The sequence below is a fragment of the Corapipo altera genome, unplaced genomic scaffold, assembly GCF_003945725.1.
Source record: "Corapipo altera isolate COAL_440 unplaced genomic scaffold, ASM394572v1 24b, whole genome shotgun sequence".
Classification (NCBI taxonomy): Eukaryota; Metazoa; Chordata; class Aves; order Passeriformes; family Pipridae; genus Corapipo; species Corapipo altera.
Genome location: NW_020884888.1, coordinates 2,410,748 through 2,429,920, shown reverse-complemented (window position 1 = coordinate 2,429,920; position 19,173 = coordinate 2,410,748). Strand labels below are relative to the sequence as shown.

The following is a 19,173-nucleotide window of genomic DNA, read 5'->3' as shown; positions in this document are numbered from 1 at the left end:
CTACTTAAAGTCTTGACATTTCTACTAAAATTTCACTGATGTAGTATTTTAGTATTAATTAGATAATGACTCGCAGACAGTAAGTCTTCCTTCAATGATTTGCTTATATACCACTTACACAGCAGAACACTTTTTTCAATTGCTATATTGCTATGAAAATGGTAAAATTAGAGAGCAGTAGAGAGGAGAAAATATTTCTTCCATTAATAGTCCCTTTTTGGCCGAAACACTCTGAATGTTGTGGTACTTTGAATATGTTGGTTCAATACACCCACAGGAATAACCTCACCTGTTACCCACTCTGACCATGAATGTTTCTTCTCAGTACAAGCCATTCAATATACTGTCATAAGAAACCTAATCAACCTGAATGCTTAGAGACAATCTAATAAGTTACGACTGTGAACTAGAGCAATACATATGCTAAAGACTTTTTGTATGTTTTCAAAAAAAAAAGTCCTTTCTCTTCCAAGAAAGAAATCATTCAAGCATTCAGTTTCGGAGGAGAGGACTGGGAATGCTCTAAATCAGTAGAAGATGTCTTTAAAAAACAAACTTGTAATTGTTAAAATATTCAAACATGCTGGGGACTTCTTGGCTCAAGGTATCTGCTTCAACCCTAACTAAGCAGAAAAACACAATGGAAATCCTAGATTTGTAAATCAAACTACAGGTTTCATCAAAAACTAGAAGCTTGAGGATAATCTGAAAGCAGCTAATTATTCACATAATGGAAATCAATATATAAGTCATACAAAGAAAAGATTGTTAGGAACAAAGAGATAAAATCAAGGAGGTTGTTGATTTAGGCAATTTATCCTGTTCTTAACATAGCCTCTCATAATATTTATTGGTATTTCAGATATTTTATTATTTTACTTTTTCTGTATCTGTTCTAAATATACCCATTACAAAATACTTAGAGAAAGTCCAATGAAAGGACATGAAGATGAAGAGACTAGAGCATCTCCCCTATGAGAAAAGGCTGAGAGAGCTGGAACTGTTCAGCCTGGAGAAGGGAAAGCTCAGGAGGGATCTCTTCAGTGTGTATAAATACCTAAGAAGAGGACACAAAGAACAGCCAGATTCTTTTCAGAAGTGTTCAGTGACAGGACCAGAGTAAATGGTCACAAACTGAAGCACAGGAGGTTCTCTCTGAACATCAGGAAACACATTTTCATTGTGAGGGTGACCAAGTTACCCAGGGAGGTTTTGAACTCTTCACCCTTGGAGATATTCAAAAGCCATTTGGACATGGTCCTGGGAAACTGGTTCTCAGTGGCCCTACTTGAGCAGGGGGGTTGGATCAGGTGACCTCCAGAGATCTCTTCCAATTTCAACCCTTCTGTGAATATGGGATTCACTAAGCTTACGGTTCTAAATTTAAGGGAAAGCTCCAGGCTACTGAAACTAGCTAATAAATTTCCCTTAGAAATTTATTCCGTATAGGCCATAATCGTAGTAATAAACTCAACTATATGAATTTAGTTTCAGAATCAGTTGAATCTTGTTGTGGAAAAATTTTCCATGCTTAAGTAAAGTAAAATCTAAAAAACATATTTATACTAAAGAAGCGGAACTTGTCAATCCAGAAAAAAGAAAAACAAAACACTTCATCTGAGAGTTTGAAAAGAAAGCTTTGGGAAAATAGAATTGATAGGAAGAGACAGTGGGGTAAAAAAGGATGCCTGAGAACTCCGGTACATGCACTGCAGTGGAATCTTGGATCCTCAGAGCAGTAGCTTTGCTTCAGGTAAGCAGCACTTACACAGCAGTGTTAAATAGTGTTATGGTGCAGATTATGCACTGAAAGCAAGATCACTCTTTGTTTCCTTAGCCACAAGAAGTTTTAATATCTATTTTCTGTGAGTGTTAATGCAATGTCATGAATGTCACAATAGAAACAGGTCTGCAGTGGGGACTGCAGCACTGAATATTCAAATACTACAACAAATAAGAGCCTAACGGGTTTAATGAGTGCATAAAGAATCTCAGTCATAGTAATATGCTATTGACCTAGGAGAGCAACTGTCGTGGACAGTATAGGAGGAGAAAAAAGCTGAAACAGACTGCAAGTAATTGAGGATACTGAAAATCAGGCCAGCTGGAAGGAATCCTTTTTTGCTTTCTTCTTAAAAGGGAAAAATTCAATTTCCATTGAAGATAAACATTGATGGGAATTGGATCACACCAAACACATAAGTGAGTAAAAGGAAATGACCCACTAACATAAATGCTAAATCAGAGAAAGACAGAAACCACACAGCATGTGCTATCCTGCCAAAAATTAAAAAAAAAAAAAATTTAATTGGAGGGGGAAAACAGGTTAGGAGTAGGGGGCAGCTTCCAGGAAGTCCTGGAACTGATGGCTCTTACAGCAGAAGCAATCCAAGGCACAGCAAGATGAAGACAGCCTACAGAAGGGAGAATTCAGTGCACCTGGAAAAATCACAGAGGAGAGATATCTAAGGGAAATAGGACGTGGATGTTCCTTCAACAAACCAATATATAGGACATAAGTGTAAACTATCTCAGGGGCAGTGAAGAATGGGAAATATAAGAACAGACCAACTTAACAAAATCTTCAATGACTGGAAGCTCACAGAAAATCTTTTTAAAAAATTAGTAAAATAAAGCACAAATGTATAAGAAAAGAAACAGAAAAGCCAATGCATAAAGTCAGATGTAGCAAGAAAGGGAAAGTTATAAAAAGCATGCTGGAAGTCCTTTAACCATACAAGGTGTGGTGGTTTGGGCTAGGCCTTCCTTGGTGGCCAGTTTGTAGCCAAAGAAGGGTCCAGATCTACCCAGTATTCCCTACGATTTTTACGTAAGCCAGACTATAAGAAGAAAGGAGGAGAGGCCTTCACTCTCTTTCCTTCCGGCAGCTTGGAGGTGCAGGTTCCCTGCTGTTGAGTCTGCTGTGTTGGGGAGCGAGGCCTGGTAAGGCCTTGTCGACCTTGGGAGGTGGAGGTTGCCGACGATCGTCCTGGAGCGACTCTCGGTTGTCCCAAGGAGAGTGGTGGGAAATTCTCTTTGCTAACTCTTTAGTTACTAGATCTCGGGCTACTGATTGGAATATATATATATATATATATATATATATATATTATTTTGGTTTTTTTCCCTTCCCCCTCCCCTTTCCCTTGTGAAATTGTATATGTTTTAATTGTATATAATTGTAATATAGGTGTAAATATATTTATATGTATCACTTTAGCTGTCTCTCTCTTGTTTCGGGTTTTCTTGGTTGTTTTTCTCCCTCTTCTCCCTGAGGTTTGGGGGGAGGGGGGTGGAACTCTTGTGGTAAGGTTTGGAGACTTGGCAGAGAGCCAGCTTCAAACCATATCACAGGGTTGGGAAAAGAGTTTTCTGCTTCTCAGCACAGGGGGAGCTACAGATGATGACAACAAAAAAGTTTAGTGTTATCTTTAGAAAGCATTGGAAGAGGAAACCAAAGCATATTGGGACCACCTCACTGAGCTTCAATCCCTAGAAAAGTCTTGAAGAAAAATATCAAACAACCTCTTTGTAAAGACTTGAAGGTAGTAAAAAATAAAAATAGAAATCAACAGGTCTGTCAAGGATATGTTGTCATGTAAAACTAAATTAATTACCTTTTACAACTGGACAGGTGGATGAGAAGAATAGCTATTATATGTCTTCTTAACTTTAAAAGGCTATTGATACTGTCTCACAACATCTTCATAAGTAAACTGAAAAATCTGGTTGGAAAGGGGACTAATTTTAGTTCAGAAACCATACTATGAGAGAAGTTATCAGTCATTTGCTGCAAAATGGAAGGATGCATTGCACATACGCTAGAGCAATCTTGAAAAAAAGACAAAAGCTGAGTATAAATTATAAAGAAAATATAGCTCTTGATAAAAAAAAAAAAGGCAGGCCTGTTTTGTCTGAAGAAGAAAACAGTGAAGGAAACATGGGAAAACTTCATGGCTGTAAAAGCTGAAAAAACAGAGGTGCCATGAGAAAAGGAAACAAAATTTTTCTTCTGCAGAAGAAGGGCTTAAACTGAAGCAGGACAGCTCCAGCTTGGATGTTAGGGATTGCCAAGGAAGGTGTGGAATCACTCATGTTACAGATTTAAAAGAGCCTTAGACAAAGACACTCAGGTTTAGGCATAGGTCAGTCTTTGCTCAGAAAAGTCCATTGCAAACCTGTTTCCTAAAATTTTGAATTCTAGGTGGAAGCAGATGAACTAACATTTGTAAACAAATTTCTCCAACTCTACTTTGTTTCTAAAATTCAGTTTAAATCTGTCTAAGACAGGTCAAACAACATGTCTCCATGTTTGATTGTCACTACTTTTGCAAAGATCTAGATTACAGTTTAAATATAAGACTTACAGAAAGTTTTAATATATTTATTCCCAGAGTTCAGCTGTGAATCCCTGCATTCTTTATTTAGTCATCCATAAATCTATCAGATTTTTAACTTTCAAAATCAAATGAAGTCTGGAAGTAAGTAAATACAGAGAAGACATTGAAGTCTGAAATAAATACGGAGGTTCAAAGCAGTTCTCTGAAGGAAATTTTTGTTGGGATGACACTGTTTTCGCATATGCATGCATGTCTTTGTGTTTGCATATGTGTATGTGTGTATAAATACACATTTGTGCATGCAAAAAATGTCCAGATGGGAAAAATAACAAGCTATTGAATAAAATTATGCTTTATATAAATTATGTAGTGAAGGATTTAAAATACTCCCACTTTCTGAATAATCAAAAAATTGATCTGTATCGAGGTCTCTACATTTGCTGTCTAAGACTGTAGTCAACAACATCAACTATCATTTATCAGGAATGCTTATGGCTAAAAGGTTTAACATTAAGGTAGGATATGTTGAAGGACAATTCGAGTGGCGTACTGACACAAGGTTACTTACACTAAGAACTGAAAGATGAGGAGCTTTACAGCCCTAGTTGTAATTGTCATAACTGGTTTCTTTACAGGTACTGTGAAACCGAGTTAGCACTCTCTCTCAGAAAGGGTCTAAGACACTAAGAGAACATGGTGCTATTCCTTTGACATTTGTTTACAAAATAATTACCTATACTAGAAGGTAACAATTTAAATGACCAACAAAAGAGAGTTGGTTTAGAAGTGGAACAAGACCACCATTTTTCCACCGATGGAAAAACTAATAAATAAGAAGTAATAAAGGATGTATTGTTGACAGTGGTAAAGGAAGACAGACTACAATTAACGAAGATGCAATATGTCCCAGAGAGAGGCCCAGCAAACTCAAGTGGTCACAGACACCACTCCACTCTCACAGGAGCCCCACCCAAGGCAAGTCTTTGTCAGGGTCAAATGACCGTCGTATTTTCCTGTAGCAGTTGTTGTCTCTCAGTCTAAGCACTAATTCAGACCCACGCTGCTTTATACAAGAGATCTGGTGAGATTGGAAGGTTATTGCTGCAAGCCCTTTTTAATTGCTTATCAGGAAAATGCAAAATGACTAAATGCATATAGCTTGGAGGGAGTGGGACTATTAATAGAGCCTCTGCCAACTGATAACAGACATATGAAGACCCTAAAACAAGTAGACAGAAGAATTATTCCGAACCAAAAGGAGAACATTTCTAAGAATGAGGGAGGGAATCAACCCCAACAACTTAAATCCTTGGAATATCAGTCTCAACAACCAGATCTAAATTTTGGAAAGGAACCAGGCCTTTGCTTAAACAATTTAACTAAGATGAACTGACCATATACTTTAAGGTACTAACATATAATGGTCACTAAAAAGGGAATAAATGACAAACAGATATTCTCCATCCCCTAATACCTCATTCTCTGCAAAACAATTTTCATACTTGAAGTCAATATGGTGTGGTCACGCCATGCTCTCCAGTTGGCTATTGTTCTTTATAAATATGTTTGTGCTGCACACTGACTACTGCAGATTAGCTACTGAAAGGACACCTAGTGGAAGTAAATAAGTGTGTCTAAAAACCACTGGGATTGTTGAAGGTAATTATAATTGTCACAGGAATTGCTGAACTTTTACAGGTTGAATCTGCAATGTAACATATGAATTTATGTGTCAAATAGCACTATTTGTATTTTCTAAAAAATTACAAACAGTATTCTTAAAAGCACATTTTAAAACCTGAAATTTACACTTAACTTCCTCAAAACTCAGATAATAGTTTTTTAAACAAAAGATGCACATTACTGCGTATCACAGAAGATTATGCATTTTAATTGTCCCGAATCTCCACTATATCCATTTTAGGAATATCAGATAGCCAAAAAGAACTCACTACAGATATGTTTTGCTTGATATTCAAGTCAAATTTCATCTTGGGCATCATCATTCCTTGGGTCCTCCATTGTGCCACTCTAAAATATCTTAAGCAATTACTTCCCTTCTCGTCTTTCTCTCCTATGAAGAGAAACAGCCAAAGAATATAAATTGTACACATTTGAGCTAATTTTACTCTTTTTTTTCTTTGTCCATCCAACTTTATAGTCTTGCTTGTGTTTATCCCAAACCCCTTAATATGTACTAATGCCCTTGTGACCAGGAGATGCCCACATCAGAAAGCTCTATTCCAGATGGAGTCATGCTGGTCTCATGCAGAGAGGGATTATAACCTTCCTGTGTAGTGACATGCTGCCTCGGGGCAAACAGACCAAAATCCACACTTGGTTTTCTTGTTTATGTCAACATATCATATTACAGGCATGGAACAATTTGCTGACCACTGTCCCCCTTCGATTATTGTTTTTATGTTCTCTTTTCTAGGTTTCGCATTTCTATTGAATACCAGTTCCTTTGTATTAATTTTCCCTGAGTGAATTAGTGCAGATTTACTAGGCTGTTTTTCCAGAAATGTTGTTTTAACCAATTTTATAACATCTGTGTATGCCACTGGTCTGTTCTCTGTCCTCAGCGTTTATAACAGCTCCCAGTTTAGTGCCATCCTTTGATTTAAAAAGCCACAAACAAACAGTTTTTGCTCTTCTATCTTCTTTCATCACAACAAAGATGGAAACGCTGGGGTGGACATTTTTTGTTTGCTTTTTTAGGTGACTTCCTACCAAAGTTTTTGCTTAAAAAAAAAGATTTTGCTGTATTTCTCCACAACTACAAGGAAGATCGTGATGCCCACGAAGGATATGGCAGCTTCTGCCCTTACCCAAACATTAGCAACCCTTCCTCATGCAGCTCTGTTTCCACAGCTCACCTCTTCTCCACTTCACCCGTCCGAAGCTCCAGCCTGCTCTTGTCTTAAAATGGCGTGTGGTTTCCTTCATTTACTATAAACAATGCTAACTGTAACCTTCGTTTCATGATGTAAACATTTAAAAATAAGAATGAAGGGAACACAAACGATGTGTTCAATTAGGTAATTTGGGGATTAAATTAAATGAAATCTCACAAAACATGGAACATTTCAGCATAATGAAGTCTGGCTTTGCTTGTTTTCCTTTTATCTCATCCCTTTAAAAAAAGGAGACAATGGATCTGAGAAACTCTGACAGAAGAGTAGTAAAGGCAGATATTATTGCTTGTGAATCTGAAAGAAACAAAATGTAAAGCTCAGAGGAAGGGACCATAATACTCAAGTATGTGCTCAAAGGCAAAGAGAGGCACTCTGTAAACTGCAGGATATTGGAGGTTGGCAACCAACTGCCACAGTTGACATGGGAGGCTCCTGCTATCAGTGTCAGGTCCTGCAATGTTGTCAGTTTGTAAAATACCCTGCAGCCTGCCAAAGTCTCTTCAACCTGGCATTTCTTTTATACTAAAATATATTTTTAAAGCAAGAAACTGACTAACAGATATTATTCTCCAGGCAAAGCCAAAAAATATATATACACTGTGCATAATAAGGAATAGTAACAGGAAGAAGTAGCAAAGAGTAGTAAAGGAAAAATAACATCCATTAAAAAAATACTTCTGTTTATCTCTGCAGTCCACCTATAAGTTTTGGTCAACTATACTCCTTCAAATGGACTTTTTTTTCTGTTCTAAAAAAAAATTCTAGAAACGATTTTCATGGTTAAATCCCTAATCTGGATTTTACTCTTGTGAACTCTTCAGCAATAGAAGAAACTCAAACTGTCTTCAAATTTGGAAGAATGCTTTTTATGTGCATCTGAAAACTCACATTTGGCTTTCATTGTGTCGTGTGCCAGACAGCTACAAAAACAAAGTGTAGCCTCGTACAGCTTTAATCAACACTTTAAACTTTTAACCTCTCTTATCCTAAAAGACGGTGATCATTTTGGCTTTTCAAGCAAGCCCATTTCCTTCTGGCATACAGCAAACACAGGCAATACAGTCATTGCTTGACTTTCACATCATACTTAAACCGGCATTTTGAAAATGCATCATTAACAGCTTCAAATAGGGAGTTCAAAGTATCTACAGGTATTACATCTATCCCAAGCTTCTTGGCCAGTTTAGTGATTTTAAAATTGTGTTTTCCCATTTCCTAAGGCCTACCAAGAAAAGATGGGTGTTATCCCATTGTTTCATGAAAAACACAGAAACAGCATAGGAAAAAATGCATGAAACTTTCAATGCAATATCCCATGCATGAAATAAATTCAGCTACAGATTTTTTCCATGTCTTTATCAATATAATACTGCTTGTCACTTTTACTCAGGCTTAGTACAAAGCAACAACAAATTAAAGAGATGTTTTTAATGAGATGTTGATATCTTAAGGAAACCTACCTTGAAAGAAACTTTTGACTCGGAGATAGCTGACACTAAGGCGCAAGACGGAAAGTTTGTCCAGTTTTGATACAATGTCAGGTGGAAAAGGCAGGAGGCTGGCCAGATGGTCCAGTTCCGCATTCAGACGGTCCCTGTGTCTCTTCGAAGGATTCGATTTTTCATTCCCAACTGCAGGCCTTCTGTGGTGGAGAACACATTTTCGATTACCTGTTTTACTTCCAGGTAGTACAACCAGAGACTGAGATGTTGTATGCAATTAGTTGATAACAGGAATACTTCACTTAGCTTCTATGGAAATCTTTAAAGTTTCTGTCTCCTGCCAAAAAGAGATTTACTATTCTGCATTTGCCATGGTGCAAAGACATGGACATTGGCTTCTCTTTTCACATCTGCCCAGTGAAAAACACATGGTATCTCTTGCTCAGGACCCTCTGACCTTAGGGGAGTGGGTACTATCTTACTGTTCTAGTCAATACCAGAAAAACAATTTCTCTTCTATGTTGTACAGGTAAGGGGCAGACCAGCAGAGGAAAATTACTGTGACTAATGCATGAACCCATTCAATACCCCACTGTATTCATCCAAAGCATCTTAGTTCCCTCCATGTAATGACTCAAAGTTAACCTGTTGGTCAGTAGATAATTAAGAAAAGAGCTGATCTTCAGACATGATTTTAAAAAGTGTAGGAGGCAAGGTAAAGAGCTGTTCTTTCATCAGGCTCCAAAATTCTGTGTACATTCTCACATTTACCTTCCTACATCAGAAATAACAGAGATAAAAATTTGGTTTCTCTCTTAAGAACATTGATATTCCTTGCAAAACATAAAGACCTATGTTACTCTGCTTTCTAGGCCAAGCACTCCTACTCCATCCACATTTTGTCTTCCTCTCGTGCAGTGTACAGTACTAGATAACTTAGAAAAGCTGTTGTGTAAATTCATTAAGATGAAATACATCACAAATGAGGAACCTCCATTTTGGGTGTCTACTGATGTTCTCACAGAACATGTAAGATATTGTTCTCAAGAGGGAGAAAAGGAAAAGCTGGTGCACTTGCAAACAGAAATGGGAACATTATTTCCAGCGTAACAGTGAGAGGTGCTAGGTGCTGAAGCACAGACTTATCTATTAAACAAGAAGACCTGAGCAGAAATTTGCAAAGGTGGTTCCTTTCAGTAGACAGTTATTGCTGGACCCAGCAGTAGCCAAAAGCCACAGGACAATGGAGCTATAAACTACACTGATCTATGATCTCAGAGGCAGTGCAGCAGCCCAGTGCTATAGTTGACCTGGCATGTCCCAGGAACTTTGGGCTCTGTCAGCTGGACCTCCACTCTGGTAATGTCCTTGTTCAAGTTCTTACTGTAGCACAGTGACGTGTTCCTCCTGAGGTACCTTCTCCTGAATAAGAGACATTGTGAGAAAAATCAAGGAGGGAAGGGTGGAAAAATACTTAAGCACTGGAAATGGTAGGCAAGAAAAATATGGTTGTGCTAACAGTTTCCACTTTCACCTCAATAAAGCCAAGGATCATAATGTTATGTAGCTAGCTGCCACTCCAATAGAGTATGAGAGTAAAACTAATTATTTGTTGCACTTTACTACTGCATTTCCATGCTTCACACATTTACTGCATTCTTCAATCATAATTTTAATTTTGAGCATTAGTATTTCACAAAGTGGTTAATGTGTTACATTATAGAGGTATTAATTTATCATAACTGAGATCCTAAAAAATCATGCATATTAGTAAATCGTGCAATTAGTAAAACAAAAATCAATGTTTTGTATGTGTGATTGCTGCTAATTGAAAACCTCTTAAAGTAAATTAGTTATGAAAAATTTATTACTACTTTTGAGCGCCACACTTCATTTTAAGAGGACAGCATCAATGGACAGAGTGAATGAAAAAAAATATCTGAGGTAGGTGTCAGTGAATATATATATAATTTCTGGTTTTTCATTAAAAATTGCCAATACTGAAATGTGACTCTTCAATAACTTAATGAGTGGCTCTCAAAGATATGGAGAACACTTCATTGATTTGGATCAACGAACAACTTTTCACCACTAGAGAGCAAATTTGCAACAAATAAAGTAATCAACAAAGAATGAATACTTTTTTTTACTTTTTCTGAGCTAACTATTTTTTGCGGTATACCCTGAAGCTCAGTCATCCTATGACACCAGAATGATGTCTGACCTATGAGAGCAGTACTATTGTGGGAAAATAGCATACAGCTGAGCAGAAACTAAAGAACATAAGTTTTTGCTAATTGGTCTTTACGTCTGACAAACCAGCTGAAGCAAGGAAGCAATTTGGGACAGAAAAAATTAATTTTAATAAGGAAAATTAAACTGTTGGGTTCTAAAGGTAAAAATCTTCAAGAGTAACATGGGATAGTTGTTCAAGCCTATTTATCACATAAAATAGTGAATGCTTTATGCCAGAGAGGAATGGTTTGAGGCAATTAGGTGGGCTGCCTTTGTACTGCCTGAAAGAAATAGTTTTCTGGAGGCTGCAGGGAATGGTGTAAAAAGACCACGGGAGAAAGTTCAGGACAAAGACTTCCTGAAAACTCAAGGAAATGATTCAGTAAGGGAGTGAATCCAAACGAACAGGGGTTTGATGTAAATTGTAATTAGGTGCCAAGTGGATGCAATTTAAAACAATACCAGTGAGTTCCATGCAAAGGCTAGCTTAGCTTAGCTAGCCATAAACAGAAAGGGACAAGCAGGGACATTTTTCAGTGGGCTGCTTTGAGGCAAATGGAAATTCTGGCCTTTATTTTGGGCTGAAAGTAGATAGTGCTTGTTGTGTTTGTGTTAAACTCAGGATTGTAAAACTGTAAACAGAGAAGTAGAACTCACTCTATCTCATTTACTCTGCTTTCCATACAACACTACTGCAGTAGAGTAGCATATGTAATTAAAAAAGCAAAGCTGGCTTTCCCTTCCTTGCATTGTTAAACCACCCAAATTCTGCCCTGCAGTAACAAGTACTTGTACCTGCACAGAACGCACATTACCAGTCCCCATGTGGTGGGAGCTGAGTGTGGCAGCTGGTGCAGAGAACATTTTCTGTTTCGATGGTACATAAGGCATTGAGCCATTTGCGCATTAATGATTCAGTGTGCCCATGACACACAGACCGCCACTAGTGTAAACCAGTTTGGTGAGCTTGCAGAGGAATTTCCTGCAACTGCGGCTCTGTCTGCTGTTCCCTACCCTCCGCGGGAGCCCTGCCCTGTTAATGAAAAGTTCACTCTCATTAAGTTTTTTAAGTATGCCTAAGTGTTAAACCTGCAGATTATCTGAAATGAGAAAAATCTAACCCTTTACTGTGACAGCATGGTTTTAGTAAGAAAAGAGAGGGAAGAGAGAGACCAGGAAATGCAACAGATAGGCTAAATGCAAAGTAACAGCAAGATGGTGATCATGAACATAGTGACCAGCACCCACAGCCACTGAGCTGTGCTTTTGGACATTGCATAGAAATCCTGGCGGAGCTGAGCTCCAGTGCCAGCTGTATATGTGCAGGTGGTCACCATCTCCTACGAACCAAAAGGACTGAATGAGAAAAAGCTGTTTGAGGGAAAGGGGGCCCTTTGCCTCCTTCTATCTCTTCTGCCTCTTCACAGCAAGGGAAGGCAGAACTAATGGTCAAGAAGATGCCACACTGACAGAGCAGATGAGAGGTGGAATAGTGTGATACCAAGAAAGAGGAAGGGCTATGCCACAGGGGACCTTAAAATGAGAACTAGGAAGCTGGAGAGAGCTACACCTCCCAAAATCTCTGTTTACCCTGTCACAGGTATGGTTCTGACTGAAGTGGGCTGTATGGACCAGTTATAGATATACTCAGAGCTTAGGCAGCTATAGCTTGCCTTTAAAGAGCCAGAAAATATCACAAGCAAGGTTTTGTGGAGGAAGAGAGTTTCACAAGATGCCAGAGTTTGAGATGAAGAAGTGGCTGAGGTTCCCAAATGGGAACTGTCCTGAAGCATTGCCTTAGCATTTCTAAGTACTAATTTCAGCACAGTGATTTTAGCTTGAGGTTAAAACACAAGATCTCTTTAATTTCCAGATGCTTGAATTACCAGTAAAATGTTAGATTTCCACAGGAAATAAACACTTGGTAGAGAATGTTTCCTTTAGTCAAAATGCCGGCTGTCTGGCTGAAAGGCATATCTTATGGAAAATTTTTCAATCAGTCCAGGTGTTTGAACTGTGTCCATAAGAACCAAAATTCCTTAGTGTAGACCACATCTAATGGGGCTCATTTGGAAGTTTTCTGAGACAAAAGGAGAACAGTTAGGGTTTTTTAATTTATTTGCATATGTAAAAGTAGAACTTGAACCTGAGGTATTGTCTGAAGAATGGCAACCTAATGAAGATAGTTCTACTAGTTCTGTCTAGAGAAGAGAAACATTTTAGTTCCTCCCAGTAAAACAAATTTTACACACATTCTGCCCGAGTCTTGTGGGTCTCTCGTAGAACTTCTTCATACATTTTCATCACTGTTCTGTAAAACTACCTCGGAATAGAATTTCTGTGCCTGAAAAATATTCATGAACATAATGAACAATATCATTTTGTGATATCCTGGATTAAAAACCAGCTGCAGGATCACCACCTAGATTGATCACAAAAAGCTGATGTAGAGTTAGAGAGTCAGCCTCCTGGGATGCACTGTGTATGGGTAAATATAAACATCCCAGTTGTTCTGCAGAAAGGAGAGCTACATCTCTGTCTTTTAAATCCTGACCTTTAAAAGGACTCATCCATGGATCCCTACTAAGATCCTGCTCAGACTGAGGTACCTGAGCTCACTTATTCCTTTGTTAAGAGACAGTTAAATTCTAGAGATTATTCATGTTAAAAAGAGAGGAATCATCACTAGGACTGGCCAAAGAATATCCATCCACTTTCATTCCTGTGAAAAATTAGGTTTTACAACTGAACAATACTCATCCCAAAGCAGGTGGCAATATCTACTTTGATTCATTATTAGAATGACAGGGAGTAAGTAGAACAAGACTGAGGAGAACATGCTGTGCTATGAAATCAAACAGGAGAAAAAAGCTGTAACAAAGATGGTATGACATGAATCAAAACCACGGTTAAATATGCTGCTAAATTAATAGGCTTTATCTACTCTTATCATCATGGCTGGGCTTCGCGATCGAAGATTTAGGGAGGGCTCTACCCATGTTTGTTACAAGCACACTGGTGGCTAAAAAGGCCAATATGAGACAGGCACGTCCGATTGCAAAAGGCACAGCAGAAAGACTCCTTAGGTGGTATATTCTGCAAGGCACGATTCTTTCTGCATTTTCTTTTCTCCTCAAGAGTGATCCTGCGTGCTTTCTCAAAGGCATCAGCAGCGTTATAGATGGTGTGTCTCCAGACCTCCCGGTTGGAGGCCAGAGTAGACCAGTTATGTTGATCAATATGGCCAAGGCTGAGATGTTGTTTCAGGGAGTCCTTGTATCTCCTCTTTGAGGCTCCTCTCTTGCAGCAGCCAGTGGCAAGTTCACCATAAAGCAAGATCTTAGGGAGGAGGTGGTCCTTCATCCTTGAGACCTGTCCTGCCCAACACAGCTGTGTTCTCAGCAACTCAAGACAGCATAACGGTAAGGATATCTTGGAGTCCTGAGATGTCATTAAAACCAGTAGGACTGAAGGACATAGACTGCGAAAGGAGCTCTGTCTGCCAGTCTGTCTGGGGCATTCAGAGCCTCTTTAGATGAAAATAAGTCCCTGAGTGAGGGAATAAGCACAGGAAAGGCTTACCAGAGACTAAGCCCACAAACAGATAAGGTTTGAGGAAGAGACCAGTGTTGCTAGGAACTGAGAAATCATCCTCAGCAAGTGGTAACTAACCACAGAAAATAGACTGCTGTTTCCAGTGTGGGAGCTCAGTACTCTAATAATCCAAATATTTTCCTTTATATTAACCAAAACCATGTTTCTTAATCAAAATTGTTTGTGTCCTAGCTTGATAAGCTCATGCTCAGGTACCTGCACTGCAATGTCATAGCAAAGCTATTTTCAAGGTAGCATTACTTGCAGTGGTTCCCAAGACAGAAACTTGGTTCTGTCAAGGTGAGTAAGAATTTGCTTCTGAGTTTATTGAAGTCAGAACTTCAAAAAAGGCTAATGAGGTCATTTCCGTCATTTGTTAGCAGTTAGTTTTCTTAACCATTGCACTTATCTAGAAGTCATCTTCAAGAGAAGTTCTAGCTAGTATGTAAACTCCAAACATAAATCTGAATGTTTATCAAAGTAACTACAACTTTCCTTCCTTACAAAAGTAATGATCCATAAACAGTTTTCACAGAGGTAATTTCATGTACTGGAGTGGTTCCACACCTCCTGCAGTTGTTATAAAATTAAATATCCACATCCATACTTAAGAGTAGTGCAGAAATCTTAAATATATTTTGGATTCAACACTCAGGATTTTTGCAGGAAGAATCCTTTCCTTATGTCATTATCTTTGTCTATTGAAATTGTCATCTATGATATATTTTGCAATAAAAGAAATATTTTTTTTAAATTAGAAGAAGTGGTTCATGAGCAAATACTGCCCAAAATCCAAACAATATCAACAGATGTCATTAAAACATTCAGAGAAACTCCTCTTTGACTCTAGACCAATATATACAATTTTAAGCCAAGTGGGTTATTTTTAGAAGTTCTGAACAACTGAAAATAGGGAAATCTATTTTAGTTACCTTCTCATCCTTAAATTGTCTGTGAAGGCCACGAGCACCAGTTCATAATTGTAACACAGTAAAATCGTGTGTTTTATAACCATAGAATCAAGTGTAACACAGAAGATGTGGGATGATTACACTAAAAGCTTCATTTCACAGAGTGGTTTATGGCATCTGGAAATCATTTTACATTTGAGTGATAGCAATTTTTTTTCCCCTCCCATTTCAAGCATCTTGTAGTAACAAATTCCCATTGCATTTTTTCTTCTTCTGCTTTGTCTTCACACATGCAATTTCTCTCTCCCGTTTTTTTCCTCGTGAAAGTGATCCCATAGTAAATAGTGGTTTGAAAATTATGTGTTCTTTATGCAAAAAGTGAATCACCAGTCTGCTCTTTCAGTTGGCTGAACTGACCCACTTTCTGGTCTCATACGTTTTGGACTTAGCGATGCCCCAAGCAAGGCTAAGCCAAGGAAAAGGGAAGGGGGGAGCGCAGTACCAGCACACTGGTGCCACTTGACACACGGCTTCTCAGAAAGCTCCTCGAACAGGTTGCAGGGAGTATAGAAGCACAAAGGTGGCAGCCACCTCTCCAGCCCATTGCCCAGCTGACATTTAGTCCACCAGTATCTTCTGCCTGTGAAAAAGCACTCCTTCTGCACTCCTCACAGCAGTGTGTTCTGCAGTGCACTGCAGTACACACCATAACCAACACTGGCCTCCTCTTGGCATACCCACTGATGGGTGAGGATGGTTGGACCCATGCTTGGCATCCTTTCTGGAGACAGTCCTAATGATGAAGAGCCAGCCTCCCAGCCAAGGGTTTCTCACTGGAGAGAATAAGGTTAGGTCTATCCTGCATCAGCAGACCATAGGAGGAAGGGAACCCTTCCTCTACCTCATATCTAGCACAAACATTTGCAGGGAGATGCCCCCGATGAATATGATACTTAACTGTTTCTGAATGGGTTTCCTCCTTTTTCTCCCAGCGTATAGGCATTCCCCTGGAGGAATCATTGTTCTGACACTGTAAAACAAAAGGAATAAGTTTCTTAGTTTAGAGGTTTCTGTGTTTCATCATCATGGCTAGGCTTCACGAACGAAGATTTGGGAATGTGTTTCATAATGCTGGACAAAATTACTGGACCATGAAAGTTCAACCAAGGAAAATGTTTGTTCCTTGAGTGTGACATTCAACAACACTAAGAAGCATGGTGGCATTACTTAAGATAGAAGCTTAAGGCTAATTCCAATTTCCTACCCTAATAATATTAGAATATTGATGTTTATATTCGACTTTCATTTTTTCAAATTAAGCATACTACGCATGATATAAAATGGGTATAAAATACATCCTGCTTACTGGATGTCCAAACTTTTTTTCCCTTCCAGGCTCATTTTTAAATTCAGCTAAACAAATAAGAATGATTAATACTACTCGTCATCTGCAGGGACAATTTCACAGCTTTTAAAATACACTGGGATTTTCTCTCTATTACTGACATTGTAAGTAGTAGGATGCAATTATTCAAATCAGCATTTTTCCAGGTTCTCAGATCCTCACTTTTAAAGACTGGAAATATATCTGTCGGCAGCTCAAGATGTGACACACACTATTGTGGTTAGCACTAGGACCCAAGGCAGTGCTGATGGAGGTGACAATTTTCAGACAAAAGTTAGCCTTATTATTGATCTATTTGAGCATGCTAGTCTTAGAGACATTGCAAGCTCAGAAACAATCCCTTGCATTCAATCTGTTTAAATCTTCTGGAGATTAGCTGAATATTGAAGTCTCTTGATTTTCTGTCTGAAAGAATATTTTAGTCATGCTGAGTGCTGTTCAACAGTGGGTTCAGGCTACTGGAGAGGTTAGTGTATCTCAAGATATCTCAAGAGTAATTCCTGTTTTGTGTGAGATGTAAAATTAAGGGGATCTTCTATGTCACTGAATCAATCCCATGCTGCTGAAGACAGATCTGTCATGTAATGCAAATCATAAACTCACTGAACTTGATTTAAAAACTGTTTAGAAGAGCCTTCTTTTTCATTGAAGGGCAGCTTTCTAATACCTAGAAACCTTTCGTCTTCCAGCTTAAATTTGTTCATGGTCATTTTATGCCCATTTGTTCTTCTGCCAACATTGTCTTTTAGTTTAAATAGCTCTTCCTCCTCCATTGTGTTTACTCATTGGCATATTTTTAAATACCAGTCATATCTTCAGTCAGCCTTCGTTTTTCTATTCTGGGACAACGAAAACTGTTTTATTTCCCTCTGATGTTACAAACTCTTTATTCTTCCTATCATCTTAGGAGTCTGTTTTCTCATTTCAGTCAATCTGTCTAAAACATGGATAAACAGGACCATGCACAGTATATTAAGTTAAATCTAAAAGTATTTCATACATGCATATACATATATATATAGAGAGAGTAATTGACAAATCACGTATTCTTTATGGGAATTATCTCACTTGATATTCGTGCGCCTACATTTTTCTTTTCCATAGCCATTACCAAATTCATGGCTCACAGTCACCCTGCAGTCATCTAATATACAGAGTCCATCTTCATGCATAATTTCCAACAAATAAATGCACAGTTTAAGGAGGAAATGGGCTCGGGTGCCTAGCCATCCCAATCGTACAATCAATCTCCAGTTTATTTTTTGCTGTGTGAGAATTGTGTCCACTTTTGTGTTGATGGCACAGGCAACAAACCTTGAGATTGGCTTAGCTGATCAGAGCATGGTGCTAATAGCACCAAGGTCATGGGTTTGATCCCTGTACGGCCCATTCACTTAAAAGTTGGACTCGATCTTTGTGGGTCCCTTCCAACTCAGAATGTTCTGTGAAACGAAGTTTATAGGTACACATCTGGTTTAACATGAAATGTCTTAGTAAAAGTGCAACTGTCTCCAAACTGATAGCTGATGAACTCTGCTGTTAGTTTCCCTCCCGATCAGTTGTTTTTCTTTCAGCACAGGCTGTTCACCCAGTTCCTTCCCCCAACCATTCAATTCATTACTAGTCGTCAGCAGCACAGCATCCTTCTCTAAACTGAGATAGCTAAGGTCTACTGTATTTCCCTCATCTAGAAAATCGATTATTGTGTCAACAAATAGCTATCAGGTTACTAGTCAAAATCATTTAAATCTACATTCCATTTTTACTCCATTACACAACTAACCACAGCTGTTAATGGTTCTTTCCTTGAGAATTCATTCAGAAATGATACATAATACAGAGATCAGACAACTTGCCTTCTCTCAATTGTAGCTTATGGCGGAAATACCAGTCATTCTCCAATTGGTCCAGTATCAGGGTTAAAGTTCTTCCAGAAATAAACAAAACTACTTTTTTCACTATTACTGAAATTATTTCATGTGACATCAGATTGGTGAACCTCCTGTTTGAAGTCAATGACAGATATGATACAGTGCAATAAATATTGTTCCAGGTTAAGAAAGTTTTATCCCATGGACTTTGTTAGTCTAATCTGCTAGCTCTTTTTTTTTCCAACAGTCTGACAATTTTTAAGATTGCATCTACCCTCATGGATTTCTTACTTCAGTGGGAAGCTAAAATGGTGTGAAGATGCCAAAAGAATTGCTTCTGTTCCTTGTGAGACCTTACATTAAAAGGTATTTTCTTTTTATTTTTGGTGGATTGAAACTGTCTGGATGTGAGGTACCCACCAAAACCACTCTATCACTTCCATCCTCAGCAGCACAA

General features: G+C 38.4%; 1 protein-coding gene across 1 annotated transcript in view; it reads right to left on the bottom strand.

Annotated features, from left to right (window-relative positions):
* The window catches only part of AHRR (aryl-hydrocarbon receptor repressor), an 86,483-nt gene that overhangs the window by 50,237 nt on the left and 17,073 nt on the right, over nt 1-19,173 (bottom strand). The window contains exons 2-3 of the mRNA XM_027643989.1: nt 16,399-16,470; nt 8,719-8,900 (exon numbers count right to left, since the gene is read on the bottom strand). Coding sequence (XP_027499790.1) covers nt 8,719-8,900; nt 16,399-16,460 — 244 coding nt within the window. The 5' untranslated portion in view covers nt 16,461-16,470. The remainder of the gene's footprint in view (nt 1-8,718; nt 8,901-16,398; nt 16,471-19,173) is intronic.